Raw genomic sequence first — 27,867 nt, 5'->3', positions numbered from 1 at the left:
TCTTTTCCTCAGAAATTTTAAGAAACTTTCCTTTCTGGACAGATATTTTAATAATATCCTCATTGTGCTTGTCCATTAACATGGTATGTTCCTACTATCAGTAGAAAGGAAACAAAGCAATGCTGAAGTATTAACTGTAAAGATTCAGGGAATTTGTGAAGGGGAGAAGGAAACAATGCAGAATATACCTAAGCTCTGCCTCCTATAACTAAAATACCTGACTTTTAGAATACCATCTTCTTTGGTTAATTGTCATTATAGTGAATGAGACACAAAACACAAGTGTATTTTCCAGAGACAGCTTGTGACATTCTTCTCACTGTCATACATTATATGGTTTAGACCAGATATCCCTAACTTTTAGAGAGCCAGAACCTCAGAGATATTTATCTGTCCCTGATTTAGGAAGAAGTTGCTAAGTTATTAGTCATCACCTGGTAGGGAGATGCTTTATATCTGCTCTTCAGATGCAATTAATGGGGGTCCAGTGTGATTTATGCAAGTTAGTAAAATAGGTCCAGCCCTTTAAGAAGTCTATTTTTTTTTCTTAGAAGAAGAAGAAGAAGCCGAAGTCTATTTTTCATCCTGTTAATTGTGTTTGGTTTTATGTTGCCTCTCCTAGGTTTGCTGGGATGGGAAACCTGCTCAAAGTCCTTACAAGGGAAATTGAAAACTATCCACACTTTTTCCTGGATTTTGAAAGTAAGTTCCAAAAATTAAAAGATAATGATGGGAACTTTTTTGCTTTCTTTATAGCTTGTTGATAGAGAAGTTATAAAGATTTTTTTTAATTTTATTATGTGATACTTAAATCCACATGTCACTATGCATTTCTTTCTGAGTCTTCAAAGATTATTTCATTTCTTTCTTTTCTATTATTTTTTTTAAAAATCTAATAGAAAATCTTTTTAATGTGTCCATGGTTTTCTTTGATTTTAGAACCACTTTCATCAATCATGATCATGTATTTTTCTTAATAAATTTTATGAAACACTATATCATATTCTAAAGAAAAATAGCACATGTAGTAAACATAGATTAACATAAAACAAATATCACTAGACATGAAAAAAATATCAAAACTAGAAAATAGGCTTATAGATTATTTTTAAGTCATCTCTGTCTGTTGTTTATGTTTTTGATTATATAAAACTATGTAAAACTTTTGAGATATACCCCTTTTATCTGAAGGTTATGTTTCTTTTATCAAAAACCTAATTTTTTTTTTCCTAAGGTAAAATGGCTTGTGAATTATGACTGAAAAAGTATTGGGTTTTTTTTCTTATCTTGTTTATTTTCTTGATTGAATATATTTGCAGATGAGTGACACATCTACAAATTTATCAACTAAGCTCATATTTCCACCTTTACTATTATGTTTCCCTTTTCCTAAATTACAATTCCACAAAAGCAAGCACATTAAATGTACTTTTTCCCCAGTATTTACCATTTGTTGCAAACTTTAACCTGTGTTAAACTTTAATTTTTCAAGTGTTTATGTATATTAAAAAATAAGTCAGAATTTCCTTACATATAGATTAAACTTGCTAACAGAGATTTTCTAGGTAAAGGCTAGAAGTCCCTTCAAAGATACAGTAAAGCAAAAGGTGACTGCTCGCTAGATATATATGTCTTTTCAGAATCTTCGGTAGGTCTCAGGTAGTTGCATAAAAAGGAAAAGTGACCCCAAAGCTCATTTTGCTGCTGCTGTTTGGATGGATTTGGTTGGGTAGGTTTGGGTTGGATTTGGTTGGGTAGGTTTGGTTGGATTTGGTTGGGTAGGTTTGGGTTGGATTTGGCTGGGTTTGGTAAGTGGTATAGGTGGGATCAATACCAGCTTGATATGACACATCAAAAAAATGTTGTTGTTTTTTTTTCCCGGTGTAACTTTTACAACTCCAATACACATATCTTTGTTGTGGCTGCTCTTGTTGTTAAAATGAAGATTTATTAATAACTTTTAAGAATTTTACAAGATAAATGACCTAATATCCCATCCCCCTAATCTTACTACTTGCATGTTTAGTTGATTCCTTCCACTTCTTGTCACGTGCATTTTACACTGTTGCATCCAGCATGTACAAAGTCCAAGACAGTGGTGAAGGTAAAATACTCCATTCACTCAAAACTTGTGTGTGTGTTGGGGGGGGCATATAAACACCTAGGGGAGTTAAATGCCTGCATTTAATTTTGAAGCTCTAAATTCCACATGCACCTGCACATCCTGCTCATAAATGCCTACCAGGTTCAGTGGCCCCATTTGTCCATTTAGCTGTTCTTGCATTCTTGGTTTTCCATGCTTTTACAAAGAGTAGTATTGAGTTCTTTGTCAAGACTAATTTGAAAAGCCTTCCAAGTGAGAAAATTACAATCTGCAGGGATTTAAAGCAGTGGTTTTCAACGGGTGTTCTCTGGAGTACCAGGCTTGGGGTTATGCCTCAGGGGGTCCCCGGCCCACTGCTGCAGAAGGACTGTCGCTCTTCCTCTCTCCTAAGACCCAGCACTCAAGTCTGCTCAATCTTGTACTTTGGGTAATTTCTTAATTTTTTTTTTTATTTTTAAAAAGGTCATGGTGGCTAAAAAGAACATTTAAATATCTTGAATTTTGATGGTTTATGGTACCAAAAACTCCATTTGTAGATATGCTATAGTATCTTCAACAAGGTTCCTTGTGGACTGGATTTTCATGCCTTGGGGCTCATTAGGTTTAGAGCACTAGTATGTAAGGAAAACATAAAACTATAAATTTACCCAAAAAATATGTGAACTGTTTATTTCCCCATCAACCCCTAGGAGAAGGTTAACATTATTTCAGTGAGACTCTGAAAAGATAAATAGCTGGGCTGACGTCACATAGGGAATGAGTGAGGACCTGAGATGGAGCACAAGTCTCTGGCTCTCCTCCTCAAGAGCCCATCACAAGCAGCTCTGAGGAGTGCGACAGCCATCATCCTATTCCTGACTAGAGAGCATCTTTGTTATCTGTGAACTAACACATCTCATGGAAAAAATGTTTTTTTCTTGATCCTGAAAATCCTCTTTCCTAAAGATGGTTTTCAAAAAAGAGTGGTGATGGACCAGAGGGTAGCAAAGGTAGGCTGTGGCCATGATTTCTCTGTGAGTCTGTAGATCTCAGCTCAGCACAATAGCAGTATGTGCATTATGGTTATGAACATCCACGTAAGCCAGGCAACATCAGGGAGACAGAGCTAAACAAGCACAGTCATTGGAGTCTCAGACTGCTGTGCAGGGTAATATAGGCACATTTTTCGAGACAAGATAAAAATAAGGGGCTTAAGACCACACTGTGGTCGGGGAGTAAAGAGGAAGAAAGAACATGCATCTAGTTTCAGGAAATGGAAGACAACAGAAGGAATTGGAGAGGTCTTCTAGCCAAAGGTGGCCTTTAGAGTGGGCTTTAAAGAATGGGTGATTTTTCTATAAGCATATAGGGAGAGGAGTTTTCCAACAGTGGAAATAGGGATAGGAATAGGAAGGGCGTGTTTGAAGACTAGCAAGAGCCCCAGTTTAGACAGAGCATCACGTTCTTGGTGAAAGGAAATGCGGGCAGAAATGGAAGGCTGGTTTGAGTTAGACCACAGCGGTTGCAGAAGCTCAGGGCTAGCGGTCCACAATTGCGGTTTGCCTTCAAAAAGAATAGCTGAACTCTCTGAGGGAAAACTCGAGAGCAGGCAAAAGCTTGGCATGTGGGAACCTTAGGTATGCTCATGCTTAACGGGAGGTTGATGAGTCAGAGGATCAGGAAAAGACACTACATTGTAGAGGAAAGAGAACATCTTACTAAACCCAGACTCCTGATGGCAGGGTCTGGGCCCCACTCAGGTTTGTAACCCAGCACTTCAACCCATGTTGAGCATGGAGCATGGATCACCAAACGAGCTTTAGTAACAGATGCTGGCCATGTGAAGGAATGGAATAGAACAGGCTGGATGGAGGCAGTCAGGAGAGCACAGACAGTAAAGAAGGAGGGACTGTAAATGGATTCACGTGCTGCAGAACGCTCCAGAGGGATAAGGCTTGGGAGGGGATGGGCGGAGTGGGCTGTGAGCTGCCCAACTACTGTAGCCAACTGGCAGAACAGATTCAAGACATATTTCTTTGCATATAGAGTCTGGACTGCAAAGAGTTAAGGAGAAAACAACGGAGGGAGGAAGGAAGGCCAAACAGCATGTAGCAACAGCTTAAATGAATTTGGCACCTCTACTTTGAGTGTTGAATATTCTTTTTGAAGTCGGTGATGGAATATAATTGAACTGGGTCAAATAGATATAATTAAGCTGGGTCAAAATATAAGACAAAATTAGATACATCTGTCCTAAGGTTTTCCAGTTGTGTAGATTTAATTTAAATTCTTGTCTGACCTTTGCAGGGAGTTCTACACTCTGTGCTCACATTTTTACACAACAGTTTAACATCTTTTTTATTGTTGTTGGGTTTTTCTTTTTTTATCCCACTACTTTTTTTTTCTTTTTCTGTCTCTATCTCCTTGTCATATTTCCATTTCCTTTTTGAAGGCTGGGAGACAGAGGGGGAATAAAATGCAACCTAATCTTGCCTGAGTGATGGTTTTGGGGACAGTGTACAGGAAGATGGATGCCTGAAGGTCTGTTGATGATTGTTTAATTGAATCTACCTGTTATGGCACCCAAAGTGGGCAGCATGCATTAGCCCTCCAGCAAAATAACTCCAGTGATTCCCAGACTGAAATGATCATTAGAAACATCTGGTGGATATAGTTTTTACATAGTTGTCTCAGCTTCTCCCCAAATTCTGATTCCGTGGCCTAGTTCCAGGAATCTGTTTTTGCCCACATTTCCCAGGTGGTTCTGATGATCAGCCAGTTTGGGAACCACATTTAACTAATGCATCCAAGTGAAGCATTAACCCACCCTAGGGTTTGGGACAGTGGAGCTGACCAAGCAAACTTTCGAGTTCCCAGATCCAGAGCTGAAGTCTCCGGAATTGGTCACAGAAGACTCCTTTTAGTTTTTGGTTCCCTATTTTTCCCTTGCCAGACAGGTGGTATAGAGTTAGCCATAAATCAGAACTCTGAGTCTATTATAGAGTGACATACGTCCTCAATCCTTCATACAGTATCCACTTTGGAGTAGAAGGTCTCCAAGACAGGCAGAAGTTCCAGTAGATTAAAATCTATGCAAGGGCACCTGGCTTCAGAGAAACTCTGTCTCAGCAAACAACTCCATCTATCAAAATGTTCCTCTGGGGTCTGAGTAGATATTTCTCCAAAGATAAACAAATGACCAGTAAGCACAGAAAAAAACATTCACTGTCATTAGCGAAGAGGGAAATGCAAGTCAAAACCACCATGAGATAGCACTTCACAATAAAAATAATAAAATGTGTTGATGAGGATGTGAAGAAATTGGAACCTTCCTACACTGCCAGTGGGAATGTAAAATGGTGCAGATGCTTTGGAAAACAGTTTGGCAGTTCCTCAGATGTTAAACATAAAGTTACCCTGTGACCCAATGATTCCACTCCTGGGTACATCCCAGGAGAAATGAAAACAAAGGTCCACACATAAACTGGTACATAAATATTCACAGTAGCATTATTCATAATAGCCAAAAGGAGGGAACAACACAAATGCCCATCAAGTCATGAATGGACACATAAAGTATGGTATATCCATTCACTTAAATATTATTGAGTGGTAAAAAGTCAAGTATTGATGGAGGGGTAACTTGAAATCATTCTGCTAAGTGAAAAAAAGCCAGCCACAAAAGAGCACATATTGTATAATTCCGTTTATGGGGAATGTCTAGATTAGGCAAATCTACAGAGATAGAAAGTTCATTAGTGGTCGTCTGGGCCTGAGGGTGTTGGGAAGAAATGGGGAGCAACTGCTAATGGGTACAAATTTTTTTGAGGGATAAGAAAATGTTTAAAAATTGATGATGGTGATGATTATACAACAATGGCAATATACTACATATCATTGAATACTTGGGATGGGTGAATTGTGTGGCATGTGAATTATATCACAATAAAGCCGTTACAAAAAAAAAAAAAGCTTCTTTTAGAAAATCTGATTTCTTGCTGCTGGTTAATTCTGAAGCCATTCCATCTACTCAAAATAGATAATTTTTCTTCTTTGCCTGACTAGTCCACTTTTTAAAATTTATTTTTATTGAGGCATAATTTACATGTGCTGAAATGGACAGGGCTTGAGTGTGTATTTCAATCAATTTTGACCAATGCCACACTCTGTCAAGACAGGATATTTCACTCCAGAGTTCCAGCATGCCTCTTCTCTGTCAATCCCCTGTCCCTGACCAACACCCAGAAACAACCTACTGGTCAGATCTGATTTGTATCTCAAAGATTAATTTAGCTAATCTATAGTCTTGAACTTCATATAAATGGAGTTATACAGTATATGTTTTTTTATCTTTTTCTCATTCAACATAATGTTTTTTGGATCCAGCCATGTTATTGCATGTATCATAGTGTGTTCCCTTTTTTGCTGAATACTTTTTTTTTTTAAAGATTTTATTTATTTATTTGACAGAGAGAGATACAGCGAGAGAGGGAACACAAGCGGGAGGGGAGGGAGAGGGAGAAGCAGGCTTCCCGTGGAGCAGTTCCCGCATGAACTTCCCTGCAGAGAGGACTTGGATGGCATCTTATGCTTCTAGCATTGCATCTCCAGTGTCCAGCATAGAGCTAGGCATGAAATATAGCTTAGGAACTCTGATTTTTTTTTGTACTGATGCTAATTCAGTAATTATATGCTCGATCCCAGCACTCCGGGATCATGACCTGAGCCAAAGGCAGATGCTTAACGACTGAGCCACCCAGGTGCCCCTTTGCTGAATACTCTTACTGTGGGACAGTTTTTGTATCCATTCTCCTGTTGATGATCACCTAGGCTACTTCCAGTTTTTGGCTACTATGAGTAAACATGCTGTGAACATTCTTGTAGAATCTTTTCGTGCATCCCTTCTCTTTTCTAAACACCAAAGAGTAGACTTGCTGAGTCAGTTATATGCAGCTTTTCAAGAAACTGTCAAATAGTTTTCCAAATGGGATGTACTATTTTCCATTTCTACCAGCAGTCTAGAGTGCTCAGGTGTAACACATCTTTTCCAAAACTTAACATTGTCAGTCTTTTTCCTTTCAGCTATTCTAGTGACTATGGGATGTTTTCTCCTTGTGGCTTTAATTTGCATTTCCATGATAACTGATAATGCTGGATGCTTTTGCACGTGCTTATTGAATATTCCCTTAGCATTTTTAGAATATATTATCCACTCAAGTCTTTTATGCATTCTTACTTGTAGGAGTTCCTTGTAGGTGTTCTGGATACCTGTCATTCACGAGATAATAGCTTGCAAATGTTTTGACTCACTCAGTGCCTTGCCTCTTTATTCCTTGTTTTTGCATGAACAGAAGTTTTAAATTTTGGTGAAGTGCAATTTATTATTGTTTTTCTTTTGTACTAAGTGCATGCTATCTCCTCTTTAAGAAATTATGGCCCACCCCAAGGTCCTGAAGACATTATACCGTTGCCTTCTGGAAGTTCTAGAAATTTAAGCTTCACATTAGACCAGTGACCAATCCTGAACTAATTTTTATTTATTTTATGAGCAATGTTTTTTTTTTTTTTATGCGCTATCAACTTGTTCTAGCACAGGTAGATTGCTTGAATGCCATTATCAGAAATCAGCTCAGTGTTATATGTTTGGGCTTCCTATTCTCCCCCATTGATTTATTGATCCTTTTCACCAAGTAATACCAAACTATGACAAATAATAAATCTTAAAGTCAAGAAGAGTAAGTCCTTCAAATTTTGTTTTTCTTTTTCAAGATTTTGTTGACTACTCCAGTTCCTTTACTTTTCAAATTAATTTTGTAATCTGCTTTCAATTGCTACAAAATCGCCTTGCTGGGATATTGATTATAATGATATAAAATCCAGAGTTCAGTTTGAGAATTGATATCTAAACAATATTGATTCTTCCTACCTATGAGTGTGGTATATCTTTCCATTTGTTTAGATATTCTTTGATTTCACTCAGCAGTGTTGTATAGTTTTTAGGGGTCTTGCACATCTTTTGCTAAATATATCATTAAGCATTTTATATTTTGACCATAACAGCTTTTTTATGCTTATTGTTTGAATGGCATATGTTTCCCCATCCTGTCTGTGCCTTTATCTTTACAGGGTATTTCTTGTAAACAACATGTAGTTGGCCCCAGCTTTTCCATCCAAGCTGATAATATCTACCTTTTAATTGGAGTCGTTAGCCCATTTACATTTAATTAATGTTTGTATCTGAGCCTATCTTGATGTTGATTTCTACTTGTTGTATTTGCCCTTTGTTTTTCTCTTAATGTCTTCATGCCTTTTGATTAAATATAATAATTTTGGTATTCTCTTTGATCTTTTCTGTCGGCTTTTTAGTTCTGCCTCTTCATGCTTATTGTAGAGATTACAGGATACATCTTCAACTTATTAGAATCGATCTTCAACATGTATTCTTCATTTCATGAAGAATTAAAGACTCTTGTCACAGATCCTTCCACTCTTGTGCTCTTGTATATTTTGCTTCTACATCTGCTAGAAACTCCCCATTGCAATGTGTGGTGGCCTTTTCCTTTACTTTAAACTCTCAGTGTGTGTGTGTGTGTGTAATTTAAATAGATATTTTCTATTTGTGGACATATTTGCTGGCTCTGGTGTCCCCCGTTGCTTCTTCACAACTAGGTGTCTTTGGTATCATTTCACTTCTGCATGAACTTCCCTGCAGAGAGGACTTGGATGGCATCTTATGCTTCTAGCATTGCATCTCCAGTGTCCAGCGCAGAGCTGGGCATGAAATATCAGCTTAGGAACTTTGATTTTTTTTTTTTTTTGTACTGATGCTAATTCAGTAATTATATGCAGTGCATCTCCTGCATTGTAGCATCAGGCAGGAGCAGCAGGAATGGGGATGGGGTCTTAGGGGGCAGAGAGGCACAGAGGGATGACATAGGGCACATCAATATTGGGGGGACATTAGGAGAACATGTTCTCTTCTTCCAAGAGTATATAACTGTATTGGGGAGAGACGCAAGCACGTTGAGCAGAGACAATAGTACACATAGTACAGAAGCCTAGAAGAGAATGGAGAGCAAGTGGCAGACTAGCCAGAAGAGAAAGTGCAGCTTCTAGAGTTAGGTCGAAGAAATGTTTCTTGACAGATAGTAACTGAGAAATGTTCTTCTTATAAGACAAATCCACCTTTATGAGCATGATAGGAATACCAAGAACAATAATAGTGGTCATGGGGTGGGGGTGGGGGCTAGTTAGGAAGGAAATTCTAAAGCCTCCAAGCCACTCATTATACTCCCAGAAAGGCTCTGGATATTGTGACCTATTAGGACTACAGCTTCCTACTTCTTGAAACGAGGAGGAGTGTCAGATGAGCCCCTCAGCTGGGATGATTTTCATGACACAGGCTACGTCCTGTCACTACTGAGCTTTTCTTTCTTTCCTTTTTTTTTTAAAATTAAGTTTTTTATTTTAATCCCAGTGTAGTTAACATACAGTGTTACGTTAGTTTCAGGTGTACAATATAGTGATACAACTCAGCTTTTCTTTCATCTCTCCCTTCTCTGGTACCCTCACTTCTGCTAAGGTTGTTCAGAGGAGGCTAGATAATCTTGGGAGAGGAAAGGGGGAAAATAAGAGATGTTTTCTGGTCACTTTACAGATGAAGCAAACAAACAAAAAAACAACAGAACAGAACATACCTGGAAAGCAATTAATACTTATGCCAACACGGAGATTCAGTCACAGCGAGTCATTAAATTTCCAGCACTTTCTCTCTCTCTCTCTCTTTTTTTTTTTTTTTTTAGATTTTATTTATTTATTTGACAGAGAGAAACACAGTGAGAGAGGAAACACAAGCAGGGGGAGTGGGAGAGGGAGAGGGAGAAGCAGGCTTCCCACTGAGCAGGGAGCCCGATGTGGGACTTGATCCCGGGACCCTGAGATCATGACCTGAGCGAAGGCAGACACTTAACCATCTGAGCCACCCAGGTGCCCCAAAGTCTATTTGGTGGCAGTGGGACCCGAGGCTCAAAACTCTCCGTCCTTGAAGTTCCCTCTTTCTCCCATAGCATCACCGGGATCCCACAGCATGGGGTTGAAATGGATGAGCCTTCCAGCAACCTCAGCCCTCCCTACTTTTTGCAGGCCCTCATTCACTCTTCCATAGGAAAGGGCTCTGGTGCTGGACGACTAATGTCCCTGTGCAAATAAATATGTCAGCCCAGTCACACATTTTCCAATGGACCTTTGCAATTTTATGTGGTTTCTGCAAGCAGCTAGTATTCTGCTATAAATCATTGCCAACTTTATATCCCCAAATGTTAATTACAGATAATTAGTTATGTTTCTTAGTCTTTCCTGAAGGGGGGGGGTAAGGAAGTGGTGGGGCAGAAGAGCTAGGGATTTAATTTATGGCTGTGGCAAATCCTCTTCAGTGTTTATACAACAGCTGCTGGGGTGTGAGAGAGCAGTATATCCTATTGGTGAAATGCCACGGCTTCCTTCAAAGCCAAACACATCTCCACATAAATGGTGTCTTCTGCTCACATTATCTTCCATTAATTTGTTTGATTCTCTGTCAGATTTTCCATACAGTTCTGAATAGGTTGTGAGGAGAAGGTATGTGTGTTCCCCGGCCCTTGTGAAGACACAGTGTGTCCTTGGCTGATTTACAAAGATAAGAACCCTTTGATTTGACAGCCCTACTCTGGTTTGAGCCCCGCTGCCTCTGCCCTGGGGTATGTTCACCAAAGATGTTCCTTCCTGACAAACAAAGCACTCAGCCACCTTCCTCTCCATCCGCCCGCCCGGTGGAATGCACGGCATTCTGCTTTCAGTAAACATCACAGGCCTCCACAGCAAAGCCTCCACCTGACCCCAGTGACACCAGAATCCTGACAGTTAATATCCACAGTCACTAGCAAGTTGAGCCAAAGGAGGGTAAATAGGGCCCCTGTAAACAAAATGAATACGGCCTCACTATCTTCCTTGATAAGAGGGTTATTTTTCCATTAAAAAATTCTAGGCACTTAGAATTCAGTGAGTTCTTGACAATGTATTCAAGGTCACAGTGCACATGATACATTTTCATACTTCGCACAACAGCAAATCCAGAACAGGGTTTTAAATCATCGCCTGGGGAATGGCCCTGAATAGGCTTGTTCCGGGGCCCCTTGGAGGATTGGTTTCTAAATTGCCTGTGTAAATCACAGGTGGGTTGTTTGCTTGTTGTTTTTTTTTTTAACAGCTTCATTGTTAGACAAGAGCAGCCCAGCTTGATGTAACCATTCTTCTCAATGGAGATAAAATCATTGACAATGATTACAATTTTAGAATGTGATTCTTAGAGGAAACATCACCGAGGGATTCACTGGCTACAACTGAAATAAGGCCTCATGTCCATCAGTAATACATCAGTAGTATTATTGGTGGGCATATGTATGTGTGTGTACCTTTGACTAAAGGTCAATCTTTGTGTGAAAAGTAGAAAAACAAAACCCATAATTCCGAGTTCCTGTTCCCTCAGCAGGTGCTTTAGAAGGTTGCCGATCAGTTAAATATCAGCGTACCTTTTCAGTCACTAATTTTTCAAGATGTTTCTCTTTGACATCTGAAGACACAATATATTTTTAAAAACATGGCTACCAACTGAATCTAAATACAGAGAAAACCAGAAGTAAAGACCCCAAAGCCTCTCAAAGAGATAGTCCAGAAAACAAATGATAACAGCCTTAGGATTGGGATAGTCAACATAGTTGGTGCAGTTTTTCACTCAACAAATATCCTAATAGTGTGTTAACCATAACGAAGAGACATTGAGGCTGTAGATGAATAATGGATGATTTAAAAACACAAGTATTAATGAAAGGGTGAATAGCCAATTTGATGGTAGATAAATATACATATATAAAAACAATAATAGTGAGAGAGGTTAACAGTATAGAAACTATTTGGAAGAGCCAGAGGAGAGGATCCAGAAGTAATAGGATCTTCATTTCTTTCACTGCTTCCCAACACCCACATCCTCTACCACCTGGTCAATGTCCTCATATGTTCATTGAGTCATGACATATTTATTGAGTGTCTCCAATGGGTAGGACATATGGAGGCACTGAGGATAAGAATATAGACTCTGTCTCCAAAAATCTTCCAATTCAAAGACAAGCAGAAAAATCATCATTAAGACGTAGTGTGAGAAGTAAATCATTCATCCAGGTATTTTATTCAGCAAATCTTTCCTGAGCATATACTATGTGCCAGGCATCATGGAGATTTAAGGTCACATGAAATAAAGCCAGAGTCCTGTGGCCTAATGGGTCAGATTCTCATTAATTAGTCTTGGCTGTCTGGTCACATGGCTGGGGGATCAAAGTAGAATGAATCATGAACTTCCATAGGGATATGAGCCAATGCCAAATTAGGATTACAGAGTCCTTTTTCTATTTGAAAAAAAACAAAGACAGATAGATTAGAGCTTCTCCCCAGTCAGCACTCTCCACCTTGCAAGTTGACCCCACATGTGACTTGAGTCCCTAGAAGGCAGGGACCATGCTGCCACCATCAAGGGCCTAGTCGATAGCTAGATGAAGAAGTGACTTCTGTTCCATGACAGGGGAAGAAGAAAAAAAAAAAAATAGGGCATCCAAGAAGACTAACAAATTATGGAAGAAAATGAGCCAACACGTTTCTAGTCGGGATGAAGAAGGAATGATGAATTGGACTTCTCCGACCCGATCCCACCCCTGCTAAATGGGGCCATATAAAAAACGTTTTTAATAAGACACCAGGACAACTGCCAAAAGAAACATTTTCTCAGAGAGGAAGGCTGGGACTGGGGGGTCCTGTTTCACAGATCACTGCAGTGCTGTGAGAGGGTTCCTGTAAGACGGAAGGGCTTCTCCACAGCCCCAACTCTGCCACCCCTGAGAGAGATGTGACACCACCCCCATGTCACTCATCCAGCTCTTTGTGGCCACATCAGTGTTGGGGTTGAGTCGTATCAGAGAGCGAAGCTTGCCCGTCTATGGCCAGTATCACTTTTAGGCCACTCTCTTGGAGATGATCTTCTTTTTGAAGCACTTAAGAAAGGGCTTTCGTTTTTAAAAACTGACTGAAACTTTTCTTCTTCTGTGTTAATCACTAGAAGAATGGGTTTTTGTGTTTGTCTGGTCCTCGTCTTCTAGCCACTTCATTTTAATTCTGTTTTGTCTAAAACTTCAAGTGGCAACTCGCTCAGATGGAGCCATTGTGACAGCCACCATCAGAAGGCTCCCTTTCCTGGTCTCTAAGTGTCTTCTTTACATACTACTTTATAATTACACTCAAAGAAGCTTACCCCCACACCCCCCAGAATTTGGTCACAGTCTGTTTGTCTTTTCTTCCTCTTCAAATAGCTCTCTCTCTAGGAAATGGCCTTTTTTAGCTTCCGATTTTTCAGTGCATTCGTCAAAGGAGGGAAAGGATTTGAGGGAATGAGCTTTTTCTTTTTCTTTGTTTTCTAGGACCTTCATGCTGCATTTTTGTCACACGTTCTCTTCCCGGACTTTCTTCTTATTCAGAAATTGCCCTGGAATTCTGTTCACTGAAATACCCTCCTCAGTTACAGGCTTCCTAACTTATGAGGTTTTAAAGGTTTCTGTTTAAGACACCCATATCACTTTGAGAGAAGTTTGGGGAACAGGAAAGGATAGGCTGTGAAGTCATTAATATCATGCGTAACAATGTACCTGAGAATTTTCCAGAAGCAGTGGGATAGTAGAAAAGGATAAAGGAGTAATCTAGCTTCCCAGGCTAGGTTCTGTACCATAACCTAGTAGGTCTCTGTCATGTTCCTCATGATGCACTCATGAGTGTTATACCCGACATAACTCTATCCTACCTTTTCATGAGTGGGGTCTGCTGAGAGAATTCACTATCTTAGGACTTGGATTTTTGAAAATGAATTTTTAGGAGGTGACATCTATCCCCCTTCTCCATTAGCAGTGCCTTGGTTTGGGATGGAGATTAATTTCCTTATTAGCCCAGGCATGTAACCTATTTTATAGGTACTGGGAGATAAAACCTAATCTTTACCACCATTTGACTTCCACCCACCAACTTCCACAAAATACTCATGGGGACAAGAATATATATTGGCTATAGGAATGCAATGTAAAAGTGGGAATTAAGAGCTAAGGAAATGCTTCTGTGGCTGTTAGAATATGTTCTTTATTTATGTAAACCTGAATGTGTCACTTATTCTTGTAGGTAGTGTTTATAGTCAAGATCAATGTTGAACAGTACAATTGTCTTTAAAATGAACCTCCTGTTGGGGGTGCCTGGCTGGCTCAGTCAGTAGAACATGCAAGTCCTGATCTTGGGGTCATCAGTTCAAGCCCCCACATTGGGTGTAGAGCTTACTAAAAATAAATAAATAAATAAATAGACAAAAAATAACCAAATAAATAAAATGAACCTCCTATACTTCTTTAGTTCACGTTCAGTGATAAATCTCAATGCTTTCTCCATGTCTTTGTGTTCCAGAAAGATACATCTCTGTCATGGCTCTGCAGGATTAATATTTTAAGCTTATTTGTTTCTATGGTAATATAAGGGGGACTGTTTTCCCACCTTTACTCAGATTCACAGATTTTTAGTCATAACAGAACTATTTAGTAGCTTCTCCTATTAAACGTGGCCCCCCAAAGACAATATTTATTCCTTCTATCACCCACTTAATCACTTGGCACATAATAGGTGTGCAAAAAGTATGCCCTACACAAATGAGTAAAGTGCCCGCAGTGATTCCAACGTGCTTGGTGTAATGTGTGCAGACAGATGGATGACTGGCTTGAACTGAGTCGTGGACAGAAGTTGTCTCAGGTTCCTTTCCTAGCAGCTTATAAAAATAAATAAATAAATAAATAAGAGTAAAGACCAAACCTGCAGGAATTAAACAGGACTGTCTAGCAGGTAGAACTGAATGCTGATCTTCCTTCCAAGCCATTTGTAAACATCATCCCTCTGTGTCTTTTTGTTTCCCTTCTGCTCAGATGCCCAGCCTACAGAAGGAGAGAGGGAAATATGGAACCAGATCAGCGCTGTCCTCCAGGATTCTGAGAGCATCCTCGCAGACCTGCAGGCTTACAAGGGCGCGGGGCCAGAGATCCGAGATGTATGCCAGTGATAACACTGAGCTGACAACACCCTCAGACGAGAAGGGAAACCCACACATGCACACACACCCAGCAAGATTAAGTAATAGCCCTAGTATTTCCTTGTGTACTAGGAAGAACAAGGAGGGTAATGTGGTTTTCACGAAGTATGAATGGCCCCTTTTATTCTAGTACATTAATCTGAGCACACGGCGCTGTAGACTGTGTAAAACATTAGCCATTCTCTTCTCAATCATACATTTGATAGCACAGGACTGACGTTTAAACAGTGATTCCTCAGCATATTACTTCATGTAAGGGAAACATACATTTAAAGTCTAGGACGACAGTTGAAATATAAGTCATGAGAAAAGAAAAAAAAAACAAAACTGTAAATCATGAGGTCTGGGTTTGCATGAATTTCTCAGCATTTTGTAATAATCTTGGCAGGTCCCACAGTATCACAAATACCAGCCGTAAACTAGGTTGCTCTAAGTAGCCTGCAGGTCTGCCATCTTGAAATGACTTTGAGCTTAAAAAAAGAAATCCCTGAAAAACAAAACAAAGAAGAAGATTGTCAGCGTGGCTTTTAAGACTTCATAATGCCTTAAAGGCAAGAAACTTCACACACCTTTTTTTGAAATAATTAGTTTTGTGGAAGCATCAACACATACACACACGTGCGCACATGAGCACATCTATACGCACTTACAGGCACACCCTACAGCCACTATCCCCATCTTTCTGGAAGAAAACTCCCAGACAAAACAACATTTCCAGGAATGTGACAGCCTCTTAAGAGGTGGTCTTTCTACTTAGGGATCGCCATTGATTTAGATATTGTAGGTCACAGAACAGAAGGCACGTAATACATATTATAGAGAAAGGAGGATGTCTACAGGATCTGCACTTCCTAATGAGCTCTGGCTCTACTTTAGTAGAATCAAAATGTGGTAGAGGAAGGCTGAATGGCTTCCAATAAGATTTGCAATTTTTTGCATCTAAAATAAGAGAAACAAGAGGACAGGATCTAATTGTAGGGTCATTTACATTATGTTCAAGGGCTAAAATCTCCATTCTAATTGTCTTGGAGGACAGTTCGGTGAACTGATGTCAGTTTATGAGCACAATAGTGAAGTCTATCAGGCATTGTATTTTCTTAAACTAAAATCCCTTCTCAATCTTAAGGCATTTTGATGTGGAGCTTATTGCTTCTTTTTAAACAGACAATTTTATCTTGATTTTGTAGGCGATTCAGAATCCCAACGACATTCAGCTTCAAGAAAAAGCTTGGAATGCAGTATGTCCTCTGGTTGTGAGGCTAAAGAGATTTTATGAATTTTCCATAAGGCTAGGTGAGTATGTGTTTGTAGTTTTCATCCCGCATATGAAGTTCTGTTACAGAGTTTGCTTAAGGAGCAGAAAGGGCTAGCTCAGTGCTTTGGGGAATGGCCCACATCCATCTGCAGTGTTTTAGGAGAGGCCATTTGTGGACAGAAACACCTGTCATTTTCATTTCTTTAAATTCATCTCAGAGTTCTCTGCCCTGCAGTTACCTGCACATTGAGCATGTCTCTACTGGTGGATGTCCTGTGGTCTTGTTCTCAGCTAACAGTTTTGTTGTGGGCTGATCACATTTCTAAATGACAGAGAAGTTGAAATGAACAGGTTACCTGCTAACCCCAAAATCTTGATTTGCTGGAGTCATGTGATAAATTTAATATAGTAAAATATGGGAAAAACAAACAATATTCTGCCCTTAAGCTTTAAAAACAACCTGTACGGGTACAGGATGGCTTTGCAGAAGCAAGAGTAAAGTCGAGTCTGGTTAACAATTGGCTCGATGTGACCACTTGTATGATCTAACCACTCCCCCAAGAGTAAAGCTGTCTGAGGTTTCATTAGTTAATACAGCTAGAACGAAGAAAGGGATAGTCATGTTTACTTTTGCTGTAAATGAATGTCACATTTTAAGAGTTAGAGAAATTGAAATACTTCACGGAATAATAGTCATGGTGTAGAGAGAACTTGAAGCTAAGACCCAAAGGGAATGGTTGAATGAACTAAAATAGTCTTTCAAGAAAAGAGAGCTTCTGGAGACTCTCAGTTAGCTTCTCCCTGTTTCCTCCTTCTCTGTTTCTTCAAAGTGTAAATCTAGACCCAGTGAACTGAAATCCTAAGGAGCCAGATTTTTAACAGAAGGACAAAGATCCACCTGTCAGAGCAGACCATGGTAGAACTGACTACCTCAGAAGGCAGTACATCCCCATAAATGGAAAAGGCAAGAGATGTCCTTGTAAAGATGCTATAAAAGACAATTAAGGACTGTAGCTCAGGTGCTAGCAGACTTGTCTGTAAAGAGCAGATAATAAATATTTTAGGCTTGTGGGCCATCCTGTCTTTGTTGCAGCCACCCAACACTTCCATTGTAGCATATTAGTAGCCAGAGTCAATACATTAAGGAATGGAAATAAAGTGGGGCTATGTGTTAATAAAACTTTATTTGTAAAAATTGACCGTGGGCCAGATTTGGCCTTTGTGCCATTGTTGGCCAACCCCCGCTGTAGAGGATTGATTAAATGAGTCAGTATTATTAGAAATATGTTGAAGGGAAAACGGGAGGGAATGTTTAGGGATAGACAAGAAGGAGTAATGAGACTGTTTCAAGGACAGTAATGGAGGTCGATATGGCAGTGGGTTGGCAGAAAAGTACCACACAGTCTCATGGACAGGATCCAAAAACTTGTGTCTGGTTTCCAAACAGTGGTCAGAGCTGGCACTATGGAACACTGAGAGTTGAGCAGAGCTCTGAGGGACATGGGCAAAACTGTGTGGCCCTGGGGGTCTTCCACAGGTAGGGGGGCAGCCTGTTCAGGCCTGATGGGCTCCTTCTCCTTTCTTCACATGTCGAACTGTACATGTCTATGGGAAAAGACATGGAGAAGAAAGACTCAAGCAGGTTATCTCTGAGAATGTCAACGGGGCCTAAGAACTGTGCTTCTAGAATGATCTCTGTGGGCTACCTCAGATATATATTTATCACTTTGACTTTCAGAGAAAGCTCTTCAGAGTTTATTAGAGTCTCTGACCTGTCCACCCTACACGCCAACCCAGCACCTGGAACGGGAGCAGGCCCTGGCAAAGGAGTTCGCGGAAATTCTCCATTTTACCCTGCGATTTGATGAGCTGAAGGTTAGACCACACACGCTAAGACAGTTTAACAGACTTGTCCTGAGGACCTACTGTGTGCCAGCACTCTGCTAATGCCGTGGGGCGGGGAATAGATGAGTACAATGTAGCTCCTTCCCTACAGAGACATAAAATGTGGTGAGAATTTGCCTTCCTTACAGTCAACGTGATGTAGGATGGCGGTTTGTGCATGGAAATTCAAAATCTGCCAAATTCGAGAAGAGGAAACCTTTTCAAAGTATCTGTGCTGATTGAGAACAAGTATTCTTTCCCTGCAATCTGGCTGATAGGAAAAGCAGGGCCTATATTAAAACAATGAGGCTCTGAGTATCTTTAACCAGAAGTTACTTTGATTATTGTATAACCAAGAGATGTCCTGGTATATTTACCGAGTCTAGAGTTTGGGCTCCTAATGCATATCCTCTCTGTGATGGGGAACGATGACCTTCTTTCTTCTCTTCTGAATTTCAGATGAGGAACCCAGCTATTCAGAACGACTTCAGCTACTACAGAAGGACAATAAGTCGCAACCGCATCAACAACATGCATGTGAGCCCCTGGGTCTCCTGGTCTGTACACCCATTCTCCACATCGTCCTTTGACTGCTGCATCAGGCAGGGCCCAGGGAAAACACAGCCTTCATCTGTAATTCCGTTTCCAGCAGACACTGTTTGGGGATTTTTGACCCTGTCTTTATCAATTGTGTCTTCTCTTCTTATTTTCATCAGCTAGACATTGAGAATGAAGTCAATAATGAGATGGCCAATCGAATGTCCCTCTTCTATGCAGAAGCCACGCCAATGCTGAAAACCCTTAGCAATGCCACCATGCACTTTGTCTCCGAAGTAAGTGAGGCTGAGCACTGAGGTGCTTTTTTTCTTAACTGCACAGGAAAGCTGCTAGCAGGGCTAATATACTTTTGTGTCTCCCATTTAGAACAAAACCCTGCCAATAGAGAACACGACAGACTGCCTCAGCACAATGACAAGTGTTTGTAAAGTCATGCTGGAAACGCCGTAAGTGAGATCAGAGGCAGATTCATGGTCTAGAGGTCACGCGGAGAGAGCTTGTTAATATGATGTTGTTGATGATGATGATATTGATGATGGTGGTGGTGGTGGTGGTGGTGGTGGTGGTGTTAACATTCGGGTCAGCACATTGACATTTACAGGTATATTATCTGAATTAATTTTATAAAGAACTCTGGGTGATAAATGTAATCAGCCCCATTGTATAGTTGAAGAACCTGAGGTTCAAACTGGTTAACCGACTTCCCAAAGGTTGAGTAGTTGTTAGACGGCAAAACCAGGACTCAAACCAAAGATGCTGTAGAAGATGGGGAAGGGCCAAATGGAAGGCTGCCTAAATGACTGGGTATTATTATTATTATTATTATTATTATTATTATAAGTATATTAGAGAAGAGATTTGGCAGAAGATTTAGAACGAAGAGCAGAAGGGGTAATATTGTTGCAAGAATGATAATGGATTATCAGACTTCAGTCCCTCTTCCCTTCTCTTTTTCTCCCTTCCCTACCCTTCCCTACCCTTCCCTTCTGACTCTGCCTCTCACAACAGTTTCGTTGTACTTAAACTAGCTGCTGGATTGTTGGAAGTGGCAAAGGTTGTTAATGGAGAGGCAGCGTGGTAATGAGGAAGTCCACGCCCAGAAGCCAGGGTTCCAGTTATCTGTTCAGCCACTTTTGTGCCTGTAGACAGGTGGTATGGCTTGCAGGGCCTTGTTTCCTTCTCCTATGAGTTTCCCATAATACCATCTATGCGGCAGAGGGCTTGGGAGGGCCAGAGACCTCAAAAGAGCCATATGAAATGTGATGCTCTGTTCAAATGTAATATGGTGTTAATTTCAAATATTTCACTTATACCAAAGTTAAGATTTATTCCAAGACAGAAATAGTAATCATCTTCATTGTGGGCCCAATTCATAATGAAATAGGTTAGTTAAGAAAGCCTCTAGAATTATCTTGAATTATCTGAATCATCAGGGACCCTGTCAAGGTAAGTGAACAAAATTCAAACTCCACAAATACTCCCAGCCCCAGTGAATGGCACATAATTTCTTTTACGTATCTTTGCCAATCCAATTCAATCTGCAGCCTGTGTCTTAACAAAGGAAGTTACTCTGACTGGAGACATGATAGCCGCTCTGTAGAAATGAGCCTGATTCTTTTTCTCCATAATGAAGCCATTATTCTCTATAATCTTGGACAGCCAGAGGGTCCTGCTATAAAATATTCAAGATTGATGGGTGGAGGGAGTGATGTACGTGACGAGCTGGCCCGCCGAAGGGCAGAAGAGAAGAGAATTTACTGCCCTCTAATTTACCTTATTTTCACACTGAAGTGCTGGTTGGATAGATTCAAGGAGAATTATCATCATGGGCTTCTTTAAGAGCATATTACCCTGGTTGTTGCAGGTCCGGGATTGTTCTTAAGATGATTGGAGGAGTCTAAAGTGGACAGAAATGGACGTGCTCCAGCAAGGAAGTTAACGCGGCTGCCATTTCTTCTCTCTTCCAGGGAGTACAGGAGTAGGTTCACAAGTGAAGAAACGCTGATGTTCTGCATGAGGGTGATGGTGGGGGTCATCATTCTCTATGACCACGTTCACCCCGTGGGAGCATTCTGCAAGACATCCAAGATTGATGTAAGAATAGTGATGAACTCTGCTTTCCAAATAAGAGCTCTCGTGAATGGTGCCAGACAGACCTTGATTTTCTCTCTCTCGCTCGCTCTCGCTCTCTCGCTCTCGCTCTCGCTCTCTCTCTCCTCCCTCCACTACTCAGAGGTGGGGATCTCTCCAAGATGCAAGCCCCACCCCATGGCAGCTATCCTCGTAGCAAGAAGTCCAATCTTTTTCATGTGCTTACAAGCAAAACATCCAATCAAAAACCATAGCAGGAGCTCAGAGACACTAATCCCCTCAGCCTGCAGAGAAGCTGAGCAGATGTGAATAGTCACTTAGTTGCAAACTGCCCCTTCAGTTTGGGTACCCAATGTGCCATATGAATATATAGATATTGATATGTCATATGTGTCTTAAAGTAAACAGCATTGGGAGATACTGGATTACGAGATTGTGATATGGTCAAATTTCAAACAACATTCCAACTTCCTCTCCTACCAACCCCACTGGTGGCTCTACCTGATGTCACTGAGATATGCTTGAGCCCCATTCCCTGCCCAGAGGACCCTCCCTTCTTTCTGATGGGTGGATTCCTTTAAACCATTCCACAAATGTCACCTCATTCAGGAACACATCTCCTGTACCCTGCATGGTCAGGACCTCCCTTCTCTGCTGGCTCCCAGAGCACTTACCATTTTGGATTTTCTGATTCCCTCACAGACTCCAAGTTTGTTTGTAAGGGCAGAGACTATGATCTGTATACCCAACATCTGCTCTACCGCCTAACACCATACACGACATAGAGCATGATGCTCAATAGATACTCCATAGTGTTTTTGCCGAATGAATGAATATAAGTGGAAAACTCATGATTTTGGTGTGCAAGAGACTTCTGTTGATTGTAGCATAAAGGACATCTCCTCTTAGTCCTCATCTGCAGCATCATCCCCATAGTGTATCCTGTGTGTTAATATAAAGCCTTTTAAGAGCACAATAGGCCCCTTTGGGATTCACTCTTTCTGACTGTGCTAAGTTTGGGGGGCACACCCTGTTCTCACTCATCTGCCCAGAAAAGCCTCTCTGATACTTTAGTGCTGTGCAGACAGAAAGTCTTCATGCCCAGAGGGACCACAAGTAGGAAGAGCGTTAAGGAAATTTATCAATTAAAGTGGAATTAGACTACTTATTTTGAAGGTCTGGCTTCCTAACACAGCTAGGCATGGTTCTTCATAGAGCCTTTATTATTATTTTTTATTTTTTAGTATGATTTTGTTATTTTCTGTCTACCAAGAAAAAAAGTATTTAGTATAAAAGAATTAGGAAAACGTAAGAAATCAAAATACAGAAAATTGAATGTATCTTTCTATAGTAACCTTACCATAGGCGATGACCATGGTCAATATGGCAGCATATCTACCTCCCTTCCTTTTATATGGATGTTTGTGTATATGCACGTGTGTGTGTGTGTGTGTGTGTGTTTACATAACAGATCAGCACCCTACTATAATTGTATTTTATTTGCATCACAGTATATCATGGAATTATTTTTGTACCAATGAACATTTTTACTATATTCTTTGTGAGGCTTTAACATTCTTATACTATGGATCAAATATAAGTAACTCTAATAACTCCATGAACATCATTTGAATGTGGATTGAGTTTATTGTTTGGTACCCACAGGACATTCTCATTGACCAGAGCCACTTGTTAACTTGTCACAGAGTCAACAATTAAAAACACACTGGGGACAACTATGGCTTGTATCCCTAACATTCTAAAAGCTTGTCCTTGCTGGTCATTTACTGAGTCTTTCTGTTGAGGCCATAATCATTATATAATGTTAAATCTAACCACTCATAGTCTTCATGAAATCTATTTGTTCCTCAGTCTCACTAGGAAAAGCTTGTTCATACTGAAGTGTGCATGTTTCTCTTAGAAAGTTTCAGGCTTACCGAATACAACACGTATTCAAGATGGGCCATTTCCTTTGACACCATAAAGGGGCGCCTTCAGATACCAGTCTGCTTCTAAGCCAGCAGTTATAGGCACTGGGTTTATATATCCTTTAAGTGTCATCAGCTGTGAAAAAACAAATATTGATTTGTGAAGCCCTGAGATGTGTGTCATTCGTAATATGCACTTACAAAGAACACACCCTGGAAACCCAGATGAGGGAGAAGCTTATTCTGCTTCAAGAAGAGACAGAGGGTGATGATGGAGGTGGATCTTGGAGAAGGGCTAGGATTTTCCCAAGTGGACAGAGGGGAGCGGGGGAGCCCTGGAGCAGTGAATTGTCAGAGCCACGTCACTGAGGCCCAGAAGGGTTGGGTCATTGAGAGAAGAGATGCCATTCTTGGGTGCCAGAAAGCCAGGCTCTCTGTGTTCCTGAGAGAATGTGGGCACTTATCAGAGAACCTTGGGGGTCTCTTCTACCACTAGACCATGAGCTCCACCGGGAAAGGGACCAAATCTCTACATCCCTGGGCTGGAGCCCATTCTTGGAAGTGAGCAGGCTCAGGATGGCACACACCTGGCATGTTTTAGGCTCTGCCTATCCTGCCTATCCAGCACCTCTGATGGACCATGACCTTCTTTCTTGATGAGCCTATAATGTGACCCTCAAATGACTCTCAACCCTGTGCTTCTGGCTACCTCCATCAATCTACCAGGGTCTATCAGGCCATAAGATAAAACTTCCTACACACCAGAAGTATACCCACAGAAAATATTTGAAAGAGACCATTATAAAAGAGGTCCTTGGTCTATCCAAATTCAATACAGAGCATGAACATCTGAGTTTAAAATGAGCGATTGTATTTTTTGCGGGAAGATACTTCTTTGTCAAAAAAAAAATTCTAGGATATGCATAATATAATGTGATCTATGTAAACCTAGTTTTCATAGACTTCCCAAATTATGAATAAATTATATTCCAAGGGCACAAAAAACTAAGAAACTTACCCAGGTTCATGCGGGTACTAAATAAGCAAGGATGGAGGAAACCAAAGCTGTCTACCCCCAAGTGGTTCATATTCTTTTTTCAAAAAAAGATTTTACTTGTTTATTTGACAGAGACACAGGGAGAGAGGGAACACAAGCAGAGGGAGAGGGAGAAGGCACCCCGCTGAGCAGGGAGCCCGATGTGGGGCTTGATCCCAGGACCTTGAGATCCTGACCCTGAGCTGAAGGCAGACGCTTAATGACTGAGCCACCCAGGTGCCCCAGTGATTCAAATTCTTAACCTCTGTCCTTCACCAGTCCCCTCTTAGGGAGCCAAGATAATTCAGGCACTAAAATCTCCAAGTTCTCCAAGATCTTCTGATAAATGCCAGCATGCTATTAGAAGCACAAAGAGGTGGTGGTTACTTCTACCTGATGAAGGTAACGAGGTGTGCAGAGGCCTCCTGGTTTTGGTGATCTTTAGCTCTGTCCTAAAAAAAAAAAAAAAAAAAAAAAAAAAACTGCCAGTCAAATAGCTAAAGGAGGAATATAGCATCCTGGAAAGAGGGATGGCATAAAATCATTGGGTTTGTAATTCATGCAGTCAGTGTCCACTGAGCAGCTACTGGGGGTGGGAGGTGGGGGATGGGGGTAGCCCTACGCTTGGCTCTGGAGCACAAGACAAGATCACAGTCTCAAGTCTTTGGCCCCAAATGGCAGACACATGAAATGTTCAACGGCAGTAGAGTATGAAAAGTGATACACAGCTTCTAGAAGTGCCCCGAAGAGCAACTCACTAACATGAAGGAGTAGGAAGGTCTGTTGGTCATTTCTGTATTTGATTTCTCTGGGCAGAAATAACACGATCTGATTAGGCACCGATGGTAGTATGAACGGATACTATCATGGACACAGTTGCTAGGCTATTAACAAAATGTTGTGCTTTCTCCTCCCAGATGAAAGGCTGCATAAAGGTTTTGAAGGAACAGGCCCCGGACAGTGTGGAGGGGCTACTGAATGCCCTCAGGTAAGCCTCAGCCCTGCGACCCTTCAGAGAGACTTCAAACTTAGATGCTGTTGGGGACCAGGCCCTAGAGCACCAGGCTTAACCCCGTGCATGTCTTCACACATTTAATCCTCCCAACAACCAGTTGAAGTCAGCACCATTTTTATCAGATGGAAGAAACTGAGATGTAGGGAAATGAAATAACTTGCCCAACGTCACACAGCACAGGACAGAGCTAGAACATGTCCCTGGGTCTGGGTGACCCCACAGGCCGTGGGCCTGACTCCAGGCTGCACTGCCTTGTGGTCAGTGGAGACTCATCAGAAGAAGCTTCCTGAGTCTCACTTGCCCCTTCACCTGCTGTATGTGAAAATTGTGGGTGGCTTTTGAAAACTCTCATGCTCAGGCTCCAACCCGACCGAATGAATTAGAGTCTCCAGGGTGGGGACACAGGCATCCACTCTGTGTTTGTTCTAAAGCTTCCTGGGTGACGTGCTCTACCCTGCCGGAGGCCCAAGTATTTGGAAGCTATGGCTCATTTCAGCTTCTCACCGCTAACAACTGATGCCCAGGCAGCCTCTCTTCCAAGGATACACGTGCTTAATACACTCCAGAGAAGGGATTCTTATTTTTCAGCCGTGACACATGTACAGGAATTTGTTAAGTCATACTACCACGTAAATCATTCCACTGCTGGATTGCAATCTGGAAGGTTTATGGTCCTTGCTCTCTTATTCATCTTTGATTTTCCCGAGTCCCACTCACTGTTGTGCATGCAGTAAGTGTTCAATAAGTGTAAGTGGACTGGATCAATAATCTTCTATCTGTGTACAATGCTCATGTCTTATACTCCATTCCCGAGTATGTTGTCTCATTTAATTATCACAACTCAAGAGAGGGAAGGTGATCTATTATCCCCATTTAAAAAATGAAGAAACAGCCACACATTTAATGAATAAAACTGAGGTTGATGCTGTTTTGTGGAGCTGCTAGGTCATCATTCTTCAGAACAGATGTAGCATTAACAGAGTAGCCTTCCAGATTCCGTGCGTGAACCAAGCTTTTCTCCATTGGTGCCCATTTCCCAGCAGGCTGGCTTCCCATACGCAGTAAGACTCTGGTGCCTGAATTTTTTTTTTTTAACTTTCCAGCCTCATTTAATTGAGCAAGGCTTTGTGAAGAGCAGGGCACTGGGCTGAGCAGTGAGTCCCATCTGAGTGTTGGCATCTGTGGTTTCTTATAGGTATTGTGGTGAATGGCTTTTGGGGCAGACAGACTTGGGTCCAAATCAGAAGCCACAGATCCCTCACGAATCACACCCGTTGGCAGATTTGTGGTCTGAAATGGGTCATTTCACCTCTCTGATTCTCAGTTTCACCTGTAAAATGGAGGCGGGAACCTCTTCCGCAAAGAGTTAGTGTGGGTGAAATGAGGACTTACACGAGTGTCCAGGACCTGGCAAGGTTTGATGACATGATAATTCCCCTTTCCTTCCTTTCATACACGGTGCCTGAGCCAGGTTCATGGTGAGGCTGCAGACTGCGCTGCTCCTTATTTTGGTTTGTTTGCCTGCCTTTGCGCCCCCTTGTGGTGGCAATGAGCATAAGCCTCCCCAGGAAAGTAGAAAACCATCGGCGTTGAAGTTTTGGGGGAATGTCGGGATGCAGATCCACATTCTGAAATTTGTAACTCAGCAGGGGGAGCCTAGATGGTTGAGATGCTGCACTCCTTCACGTGAGGTTGACCTCCCCGGAAAATGTGATGGCTTCTGTCTCCTCTGTATATTTATTTGATTAGATTAAAGGTCTACTTGTTGAATAACCACACTACAAAATTCCTTTAGGAAAGAGAATCAAATACTAAATCCATCCGAGAATACACTGGGCATGAAGTGTGGTTATTTGTGTAAGGAACGAGCCCGAGTTTGATTTCTAGATAGCCATTGTGTCTCTCAAGGTAAAGAAGGGCTGAGAGTCATCATGGAGTTTTGGCAGAGCACTGCTTACACGCTGACCCCCATTGCTCTCTCTCCATCCAGGTTCACTACCAAGCACTTGAATGATGAATCAACTTCCAAACAGATTCGAGCAATGCTTCAGTAGGAGCTCTGCTCAAAGAAGAGGATCTATGTACTGACCTCAGAAGATGTATATGTTTACATAATTTAATACAGATTGATGTTAATACTTGTGTATTTACATAACCGTTTCCTTCTTGTCACTGAAATATATGGACTTTAACTTGTATCTTGACTGACTCAACCCAGCAGAGCATAAATTGACTTGAGAGCCTAACCTTTGATGTCTGAAACAAAACCCTCTTCTCCAAAGCCAAAATTTGGAGATGTTGATCTTTACTACTGGAGTCCTTTAACTACACCTGTAACAATCCAAAATTCCCAATAGTTTGTGGTAGCGTTTTAATTCTAGATGTGTAATCTCTCTGGGAAGTTTACTTATAGAAACACGAAGTATTTGATTTCCTGTGCCGGCTTGGCTACAAGAAACACAACCGTTATCCTGACAGAGGGAGAGAGGAATCCAAGAAAAGAAAAATGCATGTGAAGACACAAACTCAAGTATTTGGAATTCAGCACGCCCCTCACCTCTCTTCCCTCAGACTGCAAACCACATGTGCAGCTTTTTTGTTTGCACGTTATTTTATTTAGTGACATATTCCCCTTCTCTCTGGATTTATATCCCTCTAATGTTCCCTTTTGATTCTGCAAGAGGAAAATCACCTGCGCTTGAATCCATTTGTAAGAAAGAAGTGAGAATAGATAGATGTGCTGTCATAGCTGAGCTGTGAAGGTGGTTGTCTTGGAAGTGGGGGACAGGCTGGGAGGAAGGACACACAGGCAACGGGACAGTCCT

The 27,867-nt window shown here is 41.1% G+C and overlaps 1 protein-coding gene across 1 annotated transcript; it reads left to right on the top strand.

Moving 5' to 3' along the window:
• The first annotated feature begins 632 nt into the window (after positions 1-632).
• Positions 633-27,519, top strand: CYRIA (CYFIP related Rac1 interactor A). Its single transcript, XM_021697686.2, has 10 exons — positions 633-702; positions 15,112-15,233; positions 16,463-16,568; positions 18,269-18,405; positions 18,874-18,951; positions 19,131-19,247; positions 19,339-19,418; positions 20,940-21,066; positions 24,945-25,015; positions 27,033-27,519. The coding sequence occupies exons 1-10, from the start codon at positions 633-635 to the stop codon at positions 27,094-27,096; spliced, it is 972 nt and encodes a 323-aa protein (XP_021553361.2). The 3' UTR covers positions 27,097-27,519.
• The last annotated feature ends 348 nt before the right edge of the window (positions 27,520-27,867 follow it).

The sequence above is a fragment of the Neomonachus schauinslandi genome, chromosome 10 (assembly GCF_002201575.2).
Source record: "Neomonachus schauinslandi chromosome 10, ASM220157v2, whole genome shotgun sequence".
In the NCBI taxonomy this organism is placed as follows: Eukaryota; Metazoa; Chordata; class Mammalia; order Carnivora; family Phocidae; genus Neomonachus; species Neomonachus schauinslandi.
The sequence above is the reverse complement of the archived record's forward strand: the minus strand, read 5'-3'. Positions and strand labels throughout refer to the sequence as shown.